Below are 20,250 nucleotides of genomic sequence, written 5' to 3'. Positions count from 1 at the left end.
ATAATATTTAGAATTCTCCCCCACCCCCAGCGAGCTGTGGAGGCTAAGTCATCGAAGACAATCAAGGCTGAGTTAGATAGATTGTTGATCAACAAGAGAGTCAAAGACTATGAGAAACCAGCACGAAAGTGGAATCAAAGCCACAATCAGATCAGCCATGGTTTTATTGAATGGTGAAGCAGGCTTGATGGACTGAATGGCCTACTCCTGCTCCTAATAATCTTACGTGATATACCACCTCCCACCATCTGCTATCCACAGACACTGCTCAAAGCAGTAGAAACTCTAAATAAAAACAATAAAAGTGAAACTCTGTACTAAATGCTGGAAATATATGGCAGGTCTGTTAATAGCTGCTAAACAAAAATATCAAGTTACTATTTCAGATGGATCCTGATGTCTTCACTCCCAAGGTGGTACCAGCCTGATACTTACACTATCTTTCTGGATACGATAATGTAATCTTTACTGGAACGGAAGGTATTTCAGTGACCGAGATCAAAGCTTTTACACAGGTGAAAGAATAATCTGGAACTTGCTACCACTGGAGAGATTCTAGTTCCAGGGAAAACTAACCCTTAGCTGAACTGTACTGGATGCACTTGGATGATTTCTTCAACAAAATGTTTTACTGCCAATAGCTAAGCACTCCCTCACGGATGTTATTCATCATTTTGATCTTCAGTGCATTATAGCTATAAAAAGCTATAGGTATAAAAAGCTGTTTGGACAATGATTAATCGGACATGGGCAAATATTGGATGGGTCAAAGGAATCCATACCTCATTCTTTTTATTTTCACCAATAAAATGTTCAGCAACATGTCCGGGCAACACGTTTTCCAACAAAAGGCGATTGAGGTTCTCCATTGTCTCGATCTCTTCCCTCTCTTTCTTAAATTTATTCTTCCATAGAAAGTCTAGTCTACAACAATATTCATTCTGCAAATTAAAAATAAGATGGTTTTTTTTGTCAGCCACTGATGGAATTGGAGGGAAACGTTGCATTTTTCAGCACTGCAATTTATTTCGTACCTGCTTTGCTAAAAACAATAGAGTGAATCCAAATAGGAGGATGTAAAAGCTACTCATGACCTTTGGGTTTTTCACAGGAGTTGGGTTGCCACTGCTGAAAAATTGAAATCACAGAATTAGTAATTCCAAAATGAAATGAAACATCCGCCGAAACCTTGCTGCCGTTCACGCCGGCGAGATCTTACAGTCCTGCTGCCGGCGCACCCCTGTAGCGGGTTTCCAGGCAGCGAGGGATGCGTTCAACAGGAAAACCTGTTGACAACGGCAGAACCACAAGATCTCGCCGCCAGCGAGCGGCATACCCTCTCCTGCCACCGCCAAACATGCTGCAGAGGGGGGGAAAAGTCCCCCCCACCCCCAGTGTCATGGTTTAGACTCAGGAATAATCAAGATAATTCTGTGATTATTTGATAAAGGCATCACCATCATACAATAAACACAAGCAAAATGAGCACACATTTACAGAATCTGCATTACGCAAGTCGTACAATGAATTGGACTAATCCTGCTTTACAAGTGCTCAGAAAACAAATATTTTCAACGATGATAGGTGGATTGGGCGCAATCATACAGGCATCTCCCGCAAGTCTCCTTCAGACTGGGGTGCGTAGGTATCTTAATTTAGCAAGACTGTGATTTTGTTTGAGTCCTGATTCCCACAGAGCAGAATGGCAGAACAAAGCCTCTATCTTTATGACATGGGACTTAATAGGATTGAGGGTTATAGGTAAGCCTATATATAGGCCTAGGTAGGTAGGGACATGACCGGCGCAACTTGTGGGCCGAAGGGCCTGTTTGTGCTGTAGTTTTTCTATGTTCTATGAATAAGTTTGGTTTTAGGAAGTGTGTCCAGTGAGCAGCAGAGGATGGGGAACAGGGTAAATAACATCCTGAAAACAAAAAAAAAATTTGCACCTGCAGTTGCCTGCAAGGAATAGTCCAAATCTTTGATCATTTACATGGGGCAAGGCACAAGACAAAAACCAAGAACCTCCCTATGGGGAGAGAAACTTTGCTTTTTTAAAATTAAGACAAAGTCAGCTCCTGGCTTAAACCTCCCAAATTTCATTTATAAAGAACCATTGGCCTATCCACCATTTCAGTCAAGAATTAGTACAAGGTAGTGCAATACTTAAGCAGAAGTGAATATTGAAAATAAGAGTGAAAATGAATTGTAAAAATAAAAACTCTGCAACAACAGTGTAACAGGTATATTTCTTGACGGAGCAATTGAAGTTGATTATTTGCAAGCTGCTTCTGATGTGATGAAGTTTTATAGTTCTCATGGTTATGATGTTTAGCCCGAAGATGCCCCAAATACGCCCATATAACAGACTGGACACAAGAAACACCTATACAGATCAGCATTTATAAAAATAGTCTCCACACAACAAGTTATCCATGTGCCTAGGGAATGATGCTTGGTAAACAGAGACAGAATTTAAAAGTTTAAGCAAACAGAAGACAATACCATGTAACTGGAGATTATCCTTTGGCCTAGGCACTTTTTTCATTTCTTTAAAAATACGCTGAACAAATTTTTAATAAGATCTCTGCACATAATCGCCAATTGATCTTCACAGGTCTGACAACACCTGTGGAGAGAGAATAGAGCCAACGTTTCCAGTCTAGGTCATTGAAACTTTGGCTCCGTTCTCTCTCCATTGATGCTGTCAGACCTGTTGAGATTTTCCAGCTTTTTCTGTTTTTGTTTCAGATTCCAGCATTTTGCTTTGATCGCCGATTAATCTTGTTGCCCAGTCCAGGGGCCTTGATGTTTTGCCCGGCTGTGGACAGAGCCAGCAGCAATAGGGAAGGAATCATTTTCAGTTATAATGACAGCATGTGCACATTATCAGAGAATTAACATTTCCTGTCAGCAGAATCATACCTGTTGTCCAGAAAAATCTTGTAGGCATCAAACAAAGGAGCATAGGTCTTTAGGAAAATGACGTTATACACCACACAGGCAATAATTAATAGGAATGCTTTCAACTCAAAGCTGACTCTGAGAAATGCTGAGCAAGTGATGAGTCCCAGAATACAACAGCAAGCATAATACTGCCAAAAACAAATTTTAAAAGGATTAGAATACAAACAAATGTTCTGTTAACTTCTTATTAAATGATTAATCAATATTTTAAACAATGCATTCAATGAAATTCATTCAATTTGCCAATAATGGATTGCCTAGGTTGTCATGTATCTATTCTCTACTGCTCCTATTGATATCAACAAACTGACCACTCATGCAGTTATGGGGAGGAAAGGTCAAAGTGCCACTGTCCAGAGAGAGAGAGAGAGCTCCCTCATCCACTCTCACTACTTGCTTTGACAAGGGACAACGTACATGCTAGCCCCTAGTTCTCCCCAGAACCATTGCCTCAAATGATCTGTCCATGTGTACGCTGTTGATGCCCTTAACTGTCTGAATTAGATCCCCTAAATCTATAGCACTTCAAGTTCAAACACACAGGGCAAAGTCTTCCTCCATTACTCCGTGCACTTAGGGCAGGGATCATCATCGATACTTTTAACTATACCATTTCTGGACAATATCCTTCTTTGACGTGGGGGGAGGAGAGGGCATCAGAGATCAGGAAGGCACACAATACCCCGAGATCTCAACAAAGCCTTATACAGCCCGATTATTATAGCCACAATCTTACATTAAACAATCTGTTTAATACAACCCACTTGAAACTTTAGGGAAAGATCAGTGATCACTCTCAGGTCTCTCTCCATTTCTATCACCTTTAACCTGTACCCACTCCTGTGTACCCTCCACCTGAATTCTGCACTCTCACGTGCATCTGCTTATTTAGTTACATTTAAAAACGTTTGCTGGTCTTGGGCTCACCTCTAATCTACCCAAATCCAGTTAAATTCTGTTTGATTCATAGGTCTTGACTCGTAATTTATAATACATCATAGAGTGAATTTAATAAATGGGCCATTTAGGTCCTGCTCCAGATTGTTAGGATACTGAAACAGAGGGCGGGATCAACAGCAATGAAGCCATAAGACCATAAGACACAGGAGCAGAATTAGGCCACTCAGCCCATCGAGTCTGCACCTCCATTCAATCATGGCTGATATTTTTCTCATCCCCATTCTCCTGCCTTTTCCCCCTAACCCCTGATCTCCTTATTAATCAAGAACCTATCTATCTCTGCCTTAAAGACACTCAATGACCAGGCCTCCACAGTCTTCTGCGGCAAAGAGTTCCACAGATCCACGACACACTGGCTGAAGAAATTCCTCCTCATCTCGGTTTTAAAGGATCGTCCCTTTAGCCTGAGGTTGTGCCCTCTGGTTCTAGTTTTTCCTACCAGTGGAAACATCCTCTCCATGTCCACTCTATCCAGGCCTTGCAGCATCCTATAATATCCAGTATCCTCCTTTATCCTTCTAAACTCCAACGAGTACAGACCCAGAGTCCTCAACCGTTCCTCATTTGACAAGCTTTTCATTCCAGGGATCATTCTTGTGAACCTCCTCTGGACCCTTTCCAAGGCCAGCACATCCTTCCTTAGATATGGGCCCAAAACGGTTCACAAAACTCCAAATGGAGTCTGACCAGAGCCTTATACAGCCTCAGAAGTACATCCCTGCTCTTGCATTCTAACCGGAAGAAATCAACCAGCAACCGCCTCAGATTGGGAAGTAACTGCATGTAGAGATCCTTTGGCCTACAGCACAGTAGCCAGTTCATGATTCAAACCTCGTCATGGCCGCGATCTTCTGCCTTCCCGGACCCTTTAGCCGTAGCTGGGATCACCTGACCCTGCCGAAGTCAACGGCCATTTGCATTGTTCATCGGCCATGCCACCGGGGAATCCGCCACAGTTGGGGTCATCTTCAGTGGGACCAGAAGAATCCACCAGCAGGAAGGGCTGGACAATCCCGCCCAATAATTTCAACACTTTGGGCGTGAAAACCAAAAGCCAAAAGGGCTTGCAGCGAATCAGAAGCCCAGCTTATAACGTGTGTAATTTTCTTTTCCATCAGCTTCACAAGCTACTGGCAAAGACCAATTTCACACCGCATGACTCAAATTTAGCACTTAACTATTCTTGGAACTATCGGCAGCATTTATTTGGAAATCCATGTAGCTGATGACTATGAGAGCCCAAGGATCAACCACTCATGTGCCTTCTTCAAAATACTGGACCAAGTTTTATTTTAGTCATTCGTGGGACATGGGCGCCGCTGGCTGGCTAGCACTTATTTTCCATCCCTACTTGCCCGAGAGCAGTTGAGAGTCAACCATGTTGCTGTGGATCTGGAGTCACATGTAGGTCAGACCAAGCAAGCACAGCAGATTTCCTTCCCTAAAGTGAACCAGATGGGCTTTTCTGACAATCGTCTCATGGTCATCAGTAGATTCTTGGTTCCAGACATTTTAGTTTTGTCTGAACCAATGTTGGGTATTCCCCAATAAGCACGAGTGTTCTAAGCAACCATCAATCGCATCCCAAACAACGCCTTCTGTTATTTTCCCCACCATAGAGTTTAAACATACACATCTTTAGTTGCCAAATAATGATTTTTGTTCTTTATAAGGACACCACAAGCATCTTCTTCCAATACTGAAATGTATCTCTACCCTTTCCTACAATATCCAAGGATAAATTGAATCTGGTCATGGTGCTTTCACAATATCAATTCAGCTTTACTTCATTATGTGCAAGCAACACATTTCAGCTTCTGCAAAGCAGGGGACAGCTCCAACCTTCTCACGTTAAGTAAAAACACCCAAAATTTCAGTCTGACGCCTACGTCATGTCTCTGTTGCCAAATAATCCTGTCTAAGTTCCACTGCAATGCCGCTTCTGTTGGAGCAGCTGGACAGTGGTTAGGATAAAATGGTGGTGTCTTTCTGAGGCTCTGGATTAACGAGTCCGGATGAGAGCCTTCTTCCCTTTAAATGACAACTGCAGCCACTGAAGAGCTGACACACCAGACGCTGAACCACCAACCCAGTTAGAAATCAAATCCACATCGAGGGTGCGCCACGAGTAAACAGCGAACTGAGCCCGTGAGGCTGGCTGCTGTAGAACCTGCAAGTGCAAGATGTGTAGTGCACTCATCTCAGCACCTCAGGCGCAGTCTAACAGATTGTTTTTTGGGCATGTCATCATTACTGAACTATGCTTCCTTTTGGAGTGGCTACAATCCCTGTACAGACTTATAACCTTTGACGATATTTGAATTCCAGTGAAAAGATCATGCTTGGGGCAGGATTTTCCAACCCGAGGTCAACAGACCTTTAATTGGTCTGCCAAATTTTCTATCCCACCCATTACAATCCCTGTGGCGGGCGGGACGAGAAAATTCTGCCTACGATTTCAAGTTTTAAGACTTTTATTGTAGGAAACAAACCATAAGCAACATTAACTAAATCCTATCTGGTGGCAACTTATGCTTCAAACGACAGAAGACACCACTTAATTCATTAGAAATGATCAAAAATTCCCCTCCACAGTTTTATTTTGCTCCGTCCCTCAAGTGAACACCTAATTCTCCAGGAATCTGTCCAACGTGATTTTCAGCTCCCAATGGCTCGGTTCCTTTTCACTTTTTCAGCTGGATAACTTCTCAACCCGAACTGACTTTCAAGATGAGGGTTACCTTGAAGATTCCTCTTTAGTCAAAGCTAGGTGAATCCTCCAGCCTCATTTAAATCCCCATGAACTTGGTCTCTTCAACCTGAGCATTAGCTCCTATCTGCATTCTCCACGGTGACCAATAGACACTGGCTTCCTCCATCTCCTTGCTCTCTCCAAGATTCTTTCAGACTGACCTGGCTATGTGGTTCAGGGATATTTTAAGAAACGTGTAAGCTGTTACTAAATGATGGCTTGCTATGGACTCTTCTTCTCTCAAAAGTCCATCTCCATGGCAATATGAATCACATGGACATTACATCAATGCTAATTAGCTGTCCTCTGAATCCTCAACTCCATTGTAGGAATTAAATATGTAGCTTCAACTACAACCAATTAAACAACCTGACTTTTCTAATACCTCCATCCTACTTGGAGACCAAAAGTCTAACCATCATTTGCACAGCTGCTCTGGTCATTGTTTATAAGTGTGAACATCCTGCACCTTATTGCAAATAAAACAAAGTGGGCCCCCCTTTAACCTTTAATAACCAACACATCCAAGGTTGTTGTCGGGCAGAATTCAAAACAGGTCACATGATCCTCTTCATTCTTTCATTTCACCCCAAATTATAAATTCAGTCCCAAAACATCATAATCTTATAAACTTTGTATTTGTAACATGTGGCTGTCTAAAGACAGTTATTTGGTTTTATCAAAAGCATCCATTTTTCTTCATTCCTAGATGTGCAAAGTTTAGAAATGAAATTTTCAGTGCTATCACCAAGGAGTGCAGAGTAATTGCCTGTACAAGATGACAGGAGATCAACTATTAACATACTGAAACCACACAAGTGTCGATGTTTTCCACCATAAATTCTTACATCCAGATTTCCAATGGAAGCTGTCTATACAGATTTTTCATATGGAGATGATGGGTGGGATTCTCCGATCTTGTCCATTGCCACCTCGCTGCAAGTGGGAAAGGAGAATTTGGCTCTTCAGCCAAAGCTCCATTCACTTTCAGCGGCACTGGAGAATCCCAGCCGTGAATGAGGAGGGAGATTTTCGGCAGATATCTTCCCCTCAGTGGAGGTGCAACACTGAAGCAGAGTGTAGTTACTGTGCGACAAGTTCACATGGACCGTTTCCAGCCTGAATGTGAACATTAAAATTTATAATGGGATCGTGCAAGGACAGAAAGTGTCACTTTAAAACGGTAACTGAGTTACATCAGGACGGGATGGATCAATTACTCTTTGGCTGCTTCATCCGAATATATACACACTCACACACGTTTACTGCTGTAATCATTCATTTTACAACAGGAGATGTTACACATCATATTGAATATTTAACACAGCCATTACTTCACTGGGAAGAACAAAAAGTGCTTTAGGGCTAATGTCATCATCACTTAAGTACTTTTAGCCAAGACAAGTATCACTTGCAAGAAAGATGAGAAAGTAATACTGTATTTATCTCTACTCACAGCAAGGCAGTAATCCCCATCCGTCGTCGTATTAGTCTTATTGTGCTCTGTTCGATCAGCACTTTGTAAGGAGTGCTAAAAGCAGACCAGTAATGTTCAATATAAGATAACATTTTCACTAACTCTGTGCACTTGTAAAATATAGTAAGAAATAAAATTTAAACCTGAGGTGTGCAATTTGTGGCCCTTGGCACCTCTGAGTGATGGCAATTTGACCCATAACTGTCTGTTCTGTTTCAACCATATGGACTTAGCAGATTGGACAAAGCTGTTCTTCATATTGCTGCCTCACTCTTGGATACATTTTAAATCTGTACATCAAGACCTGTTATTATCCGCAGCCTGAGATCTATTTAAATTACTGAGAACATTAATGAATTCTTTATATATGAGGCACAAGACTCCATGGTATGCATCAATGTCCAAAAGGTTTGGACAGTTATTTAAAAGCATAACTGGAAAATAAATGTACAGACTTTTCAAAAAGAAGAAAGCATCAGAAGATTAACCTCCAACTTTAGTTTTGTTCCTTACTTAAATAGGCTTGCAATCAATGACCCAGAGTCCAAGAGAATACAGAGGAGGAAAATAGCCATGAATGGGTAGAACTCCCAAATAGCACACTTTGCAGATCAACAGACTCACTTTCCAGTTGGTGCAATTTCTACATGGATGTTAACTGCTAAATGGACTGACCTCCAGAAACATAGGGCACGATTTTTCTACCCCACAGCGCCGGTCAAGTAACGTAGCGAGGTGGAAACTTTCAGTGGAAGGCTAAAAATGGGAATTGTGCTCGGCCAGTCACGATCCTCCCACTTTTATTGATGTAATCAGCCTCGCGCCCGAGAGAGGCATGAGGCTGATTTAAATATTTATAACCTTACTTAAATTTGCTTAGTGAGCCCGGGACACAATAGTCCAGGACACAATAGTCCAGGCTCACTTAACTTCCCGAACTCATCAGTGGAAGCCCTCACCAGCGAGGATCACAGATGGTCCCCACCAACGAGGACCAGACGTTATGGCATCATCGGTGGGACCAGAGGCCATCGAGAGCCCCAGGTGGTCGGGGTGGGGTAGGGGGAGATGTACCTTGGGCAGTGTCAGCCTGTCACCCTGGGACCCTGGCAGAGTTCGCCTGTCACCCTGACACTGCCAACTGGGCACCAGGCAGTGCCAAGGGGGTGGAGCCAAATGAGGGGGGAGTTGGTAGGAGGGAAGGGAAGGGACTCTGCATCGGGAGTGGGGGCTGTGATATGAGGGGGAGGGGGCGATATCTATGGGGTGATGGGTGACAGATCACCCATATATTGTGCACACATATACACAGTGTACAGGACATCAGGGCGCATGCCTAGCAATCTGCAGCTGGCTTCCCCTACTGGCACGAAACTCCCTACTGCCAAAAAAAATTGACAGAGTGTGGGAAAATTGCATGGGTTAGTTCACTGAAAAAAAAACAAAGTGAAACACTCAGGGTTTTCAGACTTTTGTAATGCTTAGAATTTTTTTTAGGAAATTGAGCACCATCACCTCTAAATCACACAATATCCTGTCTTCGATATATTGTGACGTTAGTGTACCTTTAAGAGATTTTTTTTAAATCACATTCTCTGTAGCTCACAGCCTTAGCTGATGTCGTTGTTGCCGGGCTGTCTATAAGAGTCCTTATATTGCCGCTTAAACGGGGGTTTGTTTATTTTTACTGGGATCTTTATGACTCTGCATTGTGTGGAGGAAGAATGACTGCAGGTCAGGTGACATTCATTTTCAGTTCCGAGCTGCAGTTTAGTTTTTAGAAGAGACAGCAAGCTGAAGTCTTTCTCTCTCTCCAGTTTTTATTTGGAAATTCTGCTGGTTATCTGAAAACAAGGTTTCGTCTTCCTGGAGTAGAAAATCTGCTGTTGGTGGCTTGATCAGAATCTCTCCCTGCTGTTCTGGGAAGCTGTTCTGACTTCAAACTGAACTGAGTCTATCAAAAGAACTGCAGAATTCAACCAAAGGACTCGATTCCAGTATCACGTGAGCATTAGACTTTGTTGTATTGAACCTGTTTAAAGGGTTTTGTCTAAAGGAAGTCTGGTTTTGATTGGAACATCTTAAAGTGAAGTTTATTTATTAGTCACAAGTCGTTTGAGTTATAAGGAGAGGCAGAAAAGACTGGGACTTTTTCTCTGGAGCATAGGAGGCTTAGGGGTGATCTTATAGAGGTCTATAAAATAATGAGGGGCATAGATCAGCGAGATAGTCAATATCTTTTCCCAAAGGTAGGGGAGTCTAAAACTAGAGGGCATAGGTTTAAGGTGAGAGGGAGAGACACAAAAGGATCCAGAGGGGTAATTTTTTCAGAGGGTGGTGAGTGTCTGGAACAAGCTGCCCGAGGTAGTAGTACAGGTGGGTACAATTTTGTCTTTTAAAAAACGTTTAGACAGTTACATGGGTAAGATGGGTATAGAGGGATTATGGGCCAAACGCGGGCAATTGGGATTAGTTTACGGCTTACAAAAGGGGCGGCATGGACAAGTTGGGCCAAAGGGCCTGCTTCCATGCTATAAACCTCTATAACTCTAGTCTTACATTAACACTGCGATGTAGTTACAGTGAAAATCCCCTAGTCGCCACACTCCAGTGCCTGTTCAGGTACACTGAGGGAGAATTTGGCATGGCCAATTCACCTAATCTGCACAGCTTTGGACTGTGGGGGGAAAACCAGAGCACCTGGAAGAAGCCCACGCAGACATGGGGAGAATGTGCAAACTTCACACAGACAGTGACACAAGCCGGGAATCGAACCTGGGTCCCTGGCGCTGTGAAGCAGCAGTGCTAACCACTGCGCCATCATGCCATTTGTTAAGGGTTATACATTATCGTGGTGGTTTTGTTTTGTTTGTAATTGGTAAGAGTTATTGCTAATCTTCTTCCCATACATGTTAACTATAGTCTTAAATAAATTTTGATTGGTAAAAGCTCCCTAGTGAGTTATTTGAAATCATACCTGAGGTGAACCATATCATGCTTATTCTAGCCAAATTCAAGGTGCAAAACTTATGATCCAAGTGAGCTCCATAAAACATTGTGGAGTTTCTGACCTGAACCATGATAATATACTGCCTTTCCTTCATCTACATTGGGTCAAAACCTAATACTATTGCACAGATGTTACCATTAAAAAGACTGCAGCAGTTCAAGAAAGCCCCACCACTACCATCTTTTCAGGGGAGCTAGGGATGGGCAATTAGCATCAACATCAGCAGAGTTGCTGACATCATCCACATCCTGAGAGCAAAATGAGTTTGTAGCAGGACACCTCGAATGCCAGAAGAATAAGTGTAACCAGAAGACTATTTACAACATTTGTAAGATATGGGTGTGTGTCAAACAGCTGACAGGACATGGTCCTGTACCAAAATTAGCAAATTATCCCTCACCACTAACGTGACCCATTTCCATTCCCTCTTTCCATTTTTCACTTTCAGGTGTACAGGAATTCACTACCAATTTCATAAACCACAGGCAATAGCACTCAGGTAGGTGTTGATATTTCACCACTGTCTCCACCTCCACCCTCTAACCCATTCCCCAGTCATTGATTCTGAGATACTTACTTGATGCTCAACCATCCACTCTAAATTCTGGAATTGCCCCAATATCCAACATCAGAAACAAGCAAACTCCATCTACATAGTGCTCTGGGTGCCACTACTGACACTTAGAAAACCTGCTGCCTGGGGCCTTTTGTGTTGCAAATTTCCTTCACTCAAACAGTGAAAGCAATGATGCAGTACCCATTATCTATTCACATATAATTTAGAAAAGATTCCCACCTGAACATTTATCATGGATATATTATAATTACTCACCAAGTTGAAAACTGAAATGACTAATACGACCGCAATGACTACAATTATCAGTGGTAGCCGTACTATTGGTTTCTTTGTAACAGTTTCAGAGATGGCAATGAACAAGTCTGAAGTTGAGCCGTTCGTCCAATGCTGTGTGTGAGACAGAAAAAAAGAGAGGCACGTTAAAACTTGGTCACATTTTTAGAAATTTCTCCAGCAGTTTTCACTGTGAGCCAAATGAAAATTCAAAAATTAAGTTAGTTTCATCATATTTCCGAAACTTAAACATTTAAGTGTGATGTTTAAGAATGTGTGTTTCTACATGTTCAAAGTTGAAGAAATGCTGGCACCTCCATAAAGTCATTGAGCAATACAGCATGGAAACAGGCCCTTCAGCCCAACCAGTCCATGCCGACCATTGTGCCCTCCCAGCTAGTCCCAATTGCCTGCATTTGGCCCATATCCCTCCAATCCTTTCTCATCCATGTACTAATCCAAATGCTTTTTAAATGTTGCTATTATGACCCAGGCAAGCTTCATAAAACTCCACAATGTTTTATGAAGCCCACCTGGATCATAAACTTTGTACCATGAATTTGGCTAGGATAAACACGATATGGTTCACCTCAGGTATGATTCAAATAACCCGCTAGGGAGCTTTTAACAAACAAAGTTTATTTAAGACTATAGTTAACAACCATTTTCTCTGGCAGCTCATTCCATATACGCACCACCCTCTGTGTGAAGAAGTTACCCTTCAGGTCCCTTTTAAATCTTTCCCTTTTCACCTTAAACCTATGCCCTCTAGTTTTCAATTTTCCTTCCCTGGGAAAACAACTATGTGCGTTCTTCCTATCTATGCCCCTCATTATTTTATATATTTCAATAATTCAAGAGTAAAATGGGTCCAAATGGTATTAAGAAAATTAGGAAGCTGCTCTGATGGTATCGTTGTGGATCTATCCAAAGGCACAACAAATACAAATGGAATTCTTGGTTTTATCACAAATGTAAACGTAATAGTCAAGGAATAATGATAAAATCTTAGCAAAACCTTAGGTACATGACTTTGTGTAGTATAGGGCTCCACACTATGGAAAGGATATTGAGCAATTAGAGAAGATGCAATACAGAATCATTTGGATGCTGCCTAGTATTCAAAATTACAAAGGGGCTTGAAAAAGTAGGTCTGCTTTTGTCTGAACACAGATTACAGGACAATACGATTCATGCGTTTAAAATTATGAACATATATGACAAGATAGAAAGCAGCAGACTCTTTGTAGTCGAGGGATCAAGAGGAAGGGAGTATTGGGACGAAGACTAAATGTAAGAAATTTAAAACAGTAAACAGGAGCAACGTCTTTACACAGGAAACAAACAACTGTAGAATTCACTTCCAACATAAATGGTTGAGACAGTATCTATATCAGCAGTCACTTAAGATAAGATTCGACAAATGTTTTAAAAGAAAGTGGATGGAGCAAAATGTGAACATGGATAAATATAATTAGAACTATCCATTCCTGCAGAGGGAGAACTGTGAAACAGGCGGCTTAATTCAAATAGCCTTCCTTTGTATCATAATTTCCATGTAGCAGATAGACAGAATTGACCATCAATCAGTACTGTGAATAAAGTGGTTTTAAACCAAGTTATAAGAATCAGCAATGAGGAACACGACAGCCTAAACTTCTGACAAGCAATAAGCATATTTTCTTGGCTACAATATTAGTATTTAACTCACCTTTAGATGACCAGCGAAACAAATGAAGAGAATTATTAGAAGAATAATTGCAGCAGTTCCAAATGATATTCCCAATTCAGCATTCCTAATGAGAAAAACAGTTAGTTGGAGATGCAGTAAAATTACAACATTTTTCTACATATAAAAGTGATTAGAATTCACAAATGTAATACTTACAGTGGCATAACAAGCATGTGGATCAAAAATATGCAAAGGAATATCAAAATGGCACAACCAACATAATACTTCAAGGAAGGAAGACAGACTGAACGATACTGGAAGACAAAAAAACAACTGTTGCAGAAAATGAAGAATATATTTATGGTTCTTTTTTTCCTTCAATTATTTTTCCTTTTCGTTGAACAGACAAATAGTTTCCCAAATTCTTAAGTTGCACTTTCAAATGGGGATTCACCAACAGGTTACACCAAAGTTAAAAAAAACAGCTCTGTGGGAGATATTGTCCGAAAGGGTGACCAAAGGTGTGATTGAGAACAGTTCCGAAGGAGGCCTGCAAGTATGGTTTAGCAAGGTGGAACGATTCAAAAAGAGAGTTTGAGCAATAAACAGGGTTGGAGCTGCACGGTGGCACAGTGGTTAGCACTGCTGCCTCACAGCGCCAGGGACCGGGTTCGATTCCCGGTTTGGGTCACTGTCTGTGCAGAGTCTGCACGTTCTCCCCATGTCTGCGTGGGTTTCCTCCAGGTGCTCCAGTTTTCTCCCACAGTCAGAAAGACATGCTGGTTAGGTGCATTGGCCATGCTAAATTCTCCCTCAGTGTACCCGAACAGGCGCCGGAGTTTGGTGACTAGGGGAATTTCACAGTAACTCCATTGCGGTATTAATGTAAGCCTACTTGTGACAATAAATAAACTTTGAACTTTAATTGTTTTCATTCAGGTTCAAAACTGTCCAATATGTACCGTCCTTCATCGAGTTTATAAAATGTATGGAGTATTAATCCCTCACGGGTGCTCCAATATTTGCAACTGAGTGTAGTGGTTTCCACAGTGAAACAGCGGACACCTTTTTTTGTGAAGAGAAAATAGCCAACAGTAAAAGAATGACTATGAGCACTGGTGCAGTGTGTGAAATAGTCATTTTCTGTAAAATAGTAATTTTTGTTGCTTGCATTAATATTAAAGAATAAAATTACTCCTGATGCTCGGCTAGCGTTAATCTCACACATAGTTGGTCTTGTAATGTCACTGCATAAACTGAAACGGAACAAAAACAAGCTTTCTCGAATCTGTTGGGACCTAAATGCTGGGAGAACAGCCCTCAAACATAGATTTCTTAGTGCGCACATGTACATAATACTATACTTACTTGTTTTTCTAATCCCTTTTCACTGAAAGACAACAACATGCGAGAAAAGACATCACACTTAACCCATTGCCTGTAAATGGAACAAATGTTGCAAGAATGAGCCAACTGTCATTTTACACACACAACAAAAAATCTAAGCAGAATATTACTTCGAAAATGAAACCTATTTTTCACAACTACATTCCCGCTTTCTCTCCTTAGGTGTTCTGCTCCCCTCCAGACTCATGCAGCATTACAATTTGATAAACACTAAAAGCCTTTCTGCACTTCAGCAAAGTGGTCACTCTTCATGACAGTGTGTACAAAGTAGATCTTCCCAGCTTGTTTATCAGGGCATAACACCTCAATAATGGACTTCATAACAAAAAATTCAACCCACGCGCATAGCTGCAAATTCAACTGGGATCACTAGACCGATTTCAAACAGAAACCTTTAATTTATTTTTTGTAAACCTTCTCTCCGCATCCACCAGCTGAGAGACATGGGGCAGAAACTTGCAGCCCTTCTCTCTGGCGATCTTTCGGTCCCAGCAATGGTGACCCCCTGCGGCAGGTTCCCCGGCAGATGAGGGTGCGAGCCACGCAAAATGCTGTAGAAATTGGCAGAACTAAGGGGTGAAGGGGCTAAAAGGATATGTGGAGGAAGGCAGGACCAGGCTACTGAGTTCGATGATCAGCTATGATCATAATAAATGGTGCAGCAGGCTTGAAGGGCTGAATGGCCTACTCTTGCTCCTATTTTCTATGTTTCTGTGTAAAGATTCTCTTGATCTCGGATCATAACTTCAGCAGAAAACTGGTAGAAACCCAAGAAGCATTGTTTAAGCCATTTTTCCAGGTATTTATTGAAACCACATGAGGAGGTTGGCAGAAAAACTACAAAATTTCCACCCTCAATCAAATGTTAACCAACTCTGCTGAGGCTGAGATGTGTCATTATTTTCCACCCCCCACCTTCCCCTACCCAGTCATGCGTGATCCAGTGGCAGAGACAGCCTGCAAAATTACAGATATGTTCCAGAAGGGATCACAATCTCTGTTTTCCAGTCCCAGGCCTAGGGCAATAACTAATGCCCCAACTCAAGTCAGCATCTACCTAGAATTGAACTCAGGTCCCTCCTGGTTGTAGTGCGTCATGCATTGAATTTTAAAATTATTTTACTCAGACAAAACAAAAATACATGGAAAAGCATTTTTAATGGCTGAAATTTCAAAACACAAGGATGTTTGTTTTATTCTGGAATACTCCTTACATTCGAGTGGCCACTTACAAGGTTTTCAACATCCAAAATGTTGTTGAAATGTATTGTTTAAAAAAGTAGAAAATTGTAATGTTACATACTTGTACGAATTTATGCCATCAATTGTTGTGATCATTTTATCATGCAGTTCCTCTTCGAATCTTCTTTTTTGAGATTTGTTTCTAGAGAATTAACATTGTAGTTACTCAGATACAGTAAGCAGTATTTCTCATAAATGTGCAGTCTCATATGTCATGCATGTAAGGCCTACAATTAGTCAGCTTTTTGTATTATGTTTTTGCAAAGTCCTTTCAGACATCGTATGGCAGCCAATTCTTAAGAAATGATCAATAAATGGAATAAATTTAAACTAAAAACTGCATTAAGGGAACTGATTTGGGGTTGGATAACATACACGTCAGTGTCAAAAAACACAAATACTCTCAAAATGAGTAATCCAAGATAAAATGAGGGGGTAAAATCTTTATAGCTGCAAAATTAGTGGACTTCAGAAAAAAAAGTAACATTATCACAAGAGAATGAAGGAAAGACTTGCATTTATATAGCTCCTTTGATGACCACAGGATGTCACAATACATTTTACAGAAAAATGAAGTGCAGCTACTGTTGCAATGTAGAAAATAGCCGCCAGTTTTGCACAAAGCAAACTCACACAAGGGCGGCAAGGTGGCACAGTGGTTAGCACTGCTGCCTCACGACGCCAGGGACCTGGGTTCGATTCCCGGCCTGGGTCACTGTCTGTGTGGAGTCTGCATGTTCTCCCCATGTCTGTGTGTTTCCTCCAGGTGCTCCGGTTTCCTCCCACAGTCCAAAAGATGTGCTGGTTAGGTGCATTGGCCATGCCAAATTCTCCCTCAGTGTACCCGAACAGGCGCTGGAGTGTGGTGACTAGGGTATTTTCACAGTAACTTCATTGCAGTGTTAATGTAAGCCTCCTTGTGACACTAATAAATAAACTTAAACAAACAGCAATGTGATAATGACCGGGATCCGTTCATTTGTGATGTTGATTGAGGGACAAATATTGGCCAGGACAGGTGATAATGCCCTTGGGTCCTCTTCTGAAATGCTGTAACACTACATTCTGCACCCTCTCCTTTCCCTCTCTGCTATGTACTCTATGAACGGTATGCTTTGTCTGTATAGCGCGCAAGAAACAATACTGTTCACTGTTATACCATACATGTGACAATAATAAAAATCAAATTAAATCAAAAAAATTGTGCCATAGGATCTTTGGCATCCACCCATATGGGTAGGTAAGGTTTAATATCTCATCTCAAAGACAATGGCTTGAAATTTGTGGCCATTCCAACCCCGCCGCCACTGAAAGCGAGGATGGAGAATTTGGCTCAGTCAAATCTCCATTCACTGCAGCGGGGCCAGAGAATCCCGCTGGCCTGACTATCCACACTCCCCCCCCCTCCTCCCCCTTCTCCAACAGTGTGGCTCTCCCAGAGCACTCCACTAGAACGTCAGCTTTGATTTGTGTGTTCAGTCACTTGAGTGGGAACCTGGGCCGTGTGACTCAGAGGCAGAGTGCTACTAACTGAGCCAACTGCATCAGATGATGACTTGTATCACTTTGGTACGCGTTACTAATTCATTTTAAAAATGCAACATTCCCATGACCAGACTTTATACTTTATAAGTTATAACAGATAAAGTGAAGGTGCAATTGGAGTATATTTGAAAATGAACATTTTAACAAAACAAGCAGATGAGATGGAAGAATTAGCTGCAGTTGTATGCAGAAAGTAAAATGTACTAAATTGATCAACTAAATGGAAATATTGCACTACATTGATCTAAGTAGATTTCAGTACCATATTTTATATGACTTTAAGCAGACGGGATAAACATACTTTAAAAGTTGTTGTTAAAATATGCTTGATGCTATTGGCTCCCAATAATCAGCAACAATGTCTAAATAAATCAAATATATTCAGAAGGACTGGCTATTGGGCAGATCCAGTAAAATACTGGCCTCAGCTGCACTTACTGAATCTGGGTAGTTTACATTGGTGACGTTGCAAGTTGTACAAGATCTTTATGTCAAGAGTTGGTGGCACTAGCATACACTAAATTGTGACAAAGCAGCATTAAGGAAGCTCACTAAATGTTTTAGCAACAGAAGCACAAATAGGCTGGCCCGACAGTCTTTGAACTCAAGCTCATCAAAATATTCAAGCAAAAATCAGAGAAAGGGTTACAGGTGCTCGCAACTCAGGCAACACCTGTCAAGAAAACTCAAGGTAACTGACATTTTTTTTATTCATTTGTGGACATGGGTGTTACTGGCTGGCCAGAATCTATTGCCCATCCCGAGTTGCCCTTGGAGGGCAGTTGAGAGTCAACCACATTGCTGTAGCTCTGGTCAGGCCGGGTAAGGACAGCAGATTTCCTTCCCTAAAGGACATTAGTGAAACAGATGAGTTTTTCCCGACAATCAACATTGGTTTCATGGTCATCAGGAGATTCTTAATTCCAGATGTTTTTATTGAATTTAAAGTCTGCCATGTGCTGTGGTGGGATTCGAACCCGGGTCTCCAGAACATTAGCTGAGTTTCTGGATTAATAATCTAGTGATAGTACCACGGGGCCATCACCTCCCCTGAATAGCAAATATAAAACCTTCCCTCAGAACTGAATCTCAGATCCTGTGTTTGTAGGGGGGGGGATCTGGGATCAAACACACTGCAAAAGACTAAAATGTAGAAACTATCTAGCGCTAGCCTGCTGGACAGTTGGATCAGGCTGGAAAGGAGAACCGAGTGCAGTGCTGTGGAGTCAGGGAACACTGTTCCTCCTCCTGGCTCCACACTAAAGCCATCTTTTTAAACCTGCTCAGCAGTAGAAATGAGTGCATGTCAGAAAAAATGTTACTCTGGTAACAAAATCTCAAGAGTTACTAGAAAGACTTGCAATTTTACAGCTTACTGTTGTAGTGTAGGAACCAATTCTGTTTTAAAATTGATGGTCACAGGGGTTGCTAAGGAATTATGAGCAAAACAAGCCAAATGCTTCCTGTCTGCATTGCTGACTAATTCTGAAAACGGGATACATCCTTAATTCATATTGTCAAAGGCATAGACTCTGTCATGCAATGTGGGCATCGCTGACAAGGCCAGTATTTGTTGCCCCTCCCTAATTGCCCATTGAACTGAGTGGCTTTCCCTTCCCGCCAACTGAAGAGACAGTGGTGAACAGATCCCCGCGAACTCCCATCATCCCACAGCCATTTTATGCTCGAGTGAGCATCCATTGGCTGCAGGCAGGACTGTATGATATATTAGAATCAGCCACACTGCTGTGGGTCTGAAGTCCCATGTAGATCAGACCGGGTAAGGCTGGTAGATTTCCTTCCCTAAAGGACATTAGTGAACCAAATGGGTTTTTATGACAATCAATGATAATTTCATGGTCACCATGACTGAGACTAGCTTTAAATTCCAGATTTTATTTATTTAATTTAGATTTTACCGGCTGCCATGTTGGGGATTAGCTTGGGCCTCTGGATTACTAGCCCAGTGACATCACCACTACGCCAACATGTCTTCCCATCATGTGTGCGTATGTGTGTGCACGTGTGTGCATGTGTGTGCCTATGTGTGCGTGAATGAATGTGTATGCATGTGAATGTGTGTATGTGAATGTATGAATGTTTGCATGAATGTGTGTGAACGTGTACGCATGCATGTATGTGAGAATGTGTATTTATGTATGTGTGTGTGTGTGCGTGAATGTGTATATGTGTCTTTTTCCCCTGTGTGTAATGTTGTTTTTTTAGTTCTGAGCAAAGGTTTTATAATTGAAACCTCAATTGTCTTGTTTCACCAGATGTTGCATGACTGGTAGCAACCTCAACTTAGACGCAACTGGTCACCACCCAAGAATGTTTTGCTACCATTGTATTACTCTGACTATAGAAG

The 20,250-nt window shown here is 41.7% G+C and overlaps 1 protein-coding gene across 1 annotated transcript in view; it reads right to left on the bottom strand.

Moving 5' to 3' along the window:
- adcy7 (adenylate cyclase 7) overlaps positions 1–20,250 on the bottom strand; it is a 161,664-nt gene that overhangs the window by 13,954 nt on the left and 127,460 nt on the right. Inside the window, exons 14-22 of the mRNA XM_078210863.1 lie at positions 16,399–16,479; positions 15,057–15,126; positions 13,905–14,002; positions 13,728–13,812; positions 11,999–12,130; positions 8,136–8,210; positions 2,926–3,095; positions 1,035–1,128; positions 783–941 (exon numbers count right to left, since the gene is read on the bottom strand). Of these exons, the coding sequence (XP_078066989.1) occupies positions 783–941; positions 1,035–1,128; positions 2,926–3,095; positions 8,136–8,210; positions 11,999–12,130; positions 13,728–13,812; positions 13,905–14,002; positions 15,057–15,126; positions 16,399–16,479 (964 nt within the window). The remainder of the gene's footprint in view (positions 1–782; positions 942–1,034; positions 1,129–2,925; positions 3,096–8,135; positions 8,211–11,998; positions 12,131–13,727; positions 13,813–13,904; positions 14,003–15,056; positions 15,127–16,398; positions 16,480–20,250) is intronic.

This window comes from Mustelus asterias, chromosome 4, assembly GCF_964213995.1.
Source record: "Mustelus asterias chromosome 4, sMusAst1.hap1.1, whole genome shotgun sequence".
Lineage (NCBI taxonomy): Eukaryota > Metazoa > Chordata > Chondrichthyes > Carcharhiniformes > Triakidae > Mustelus > Mustelus asterias.
The sequence above is the reverse complement of the archived record's forward strand: the minus strand, read 5'-3'. Positions and strand labels throughout refer to the sequence as shown.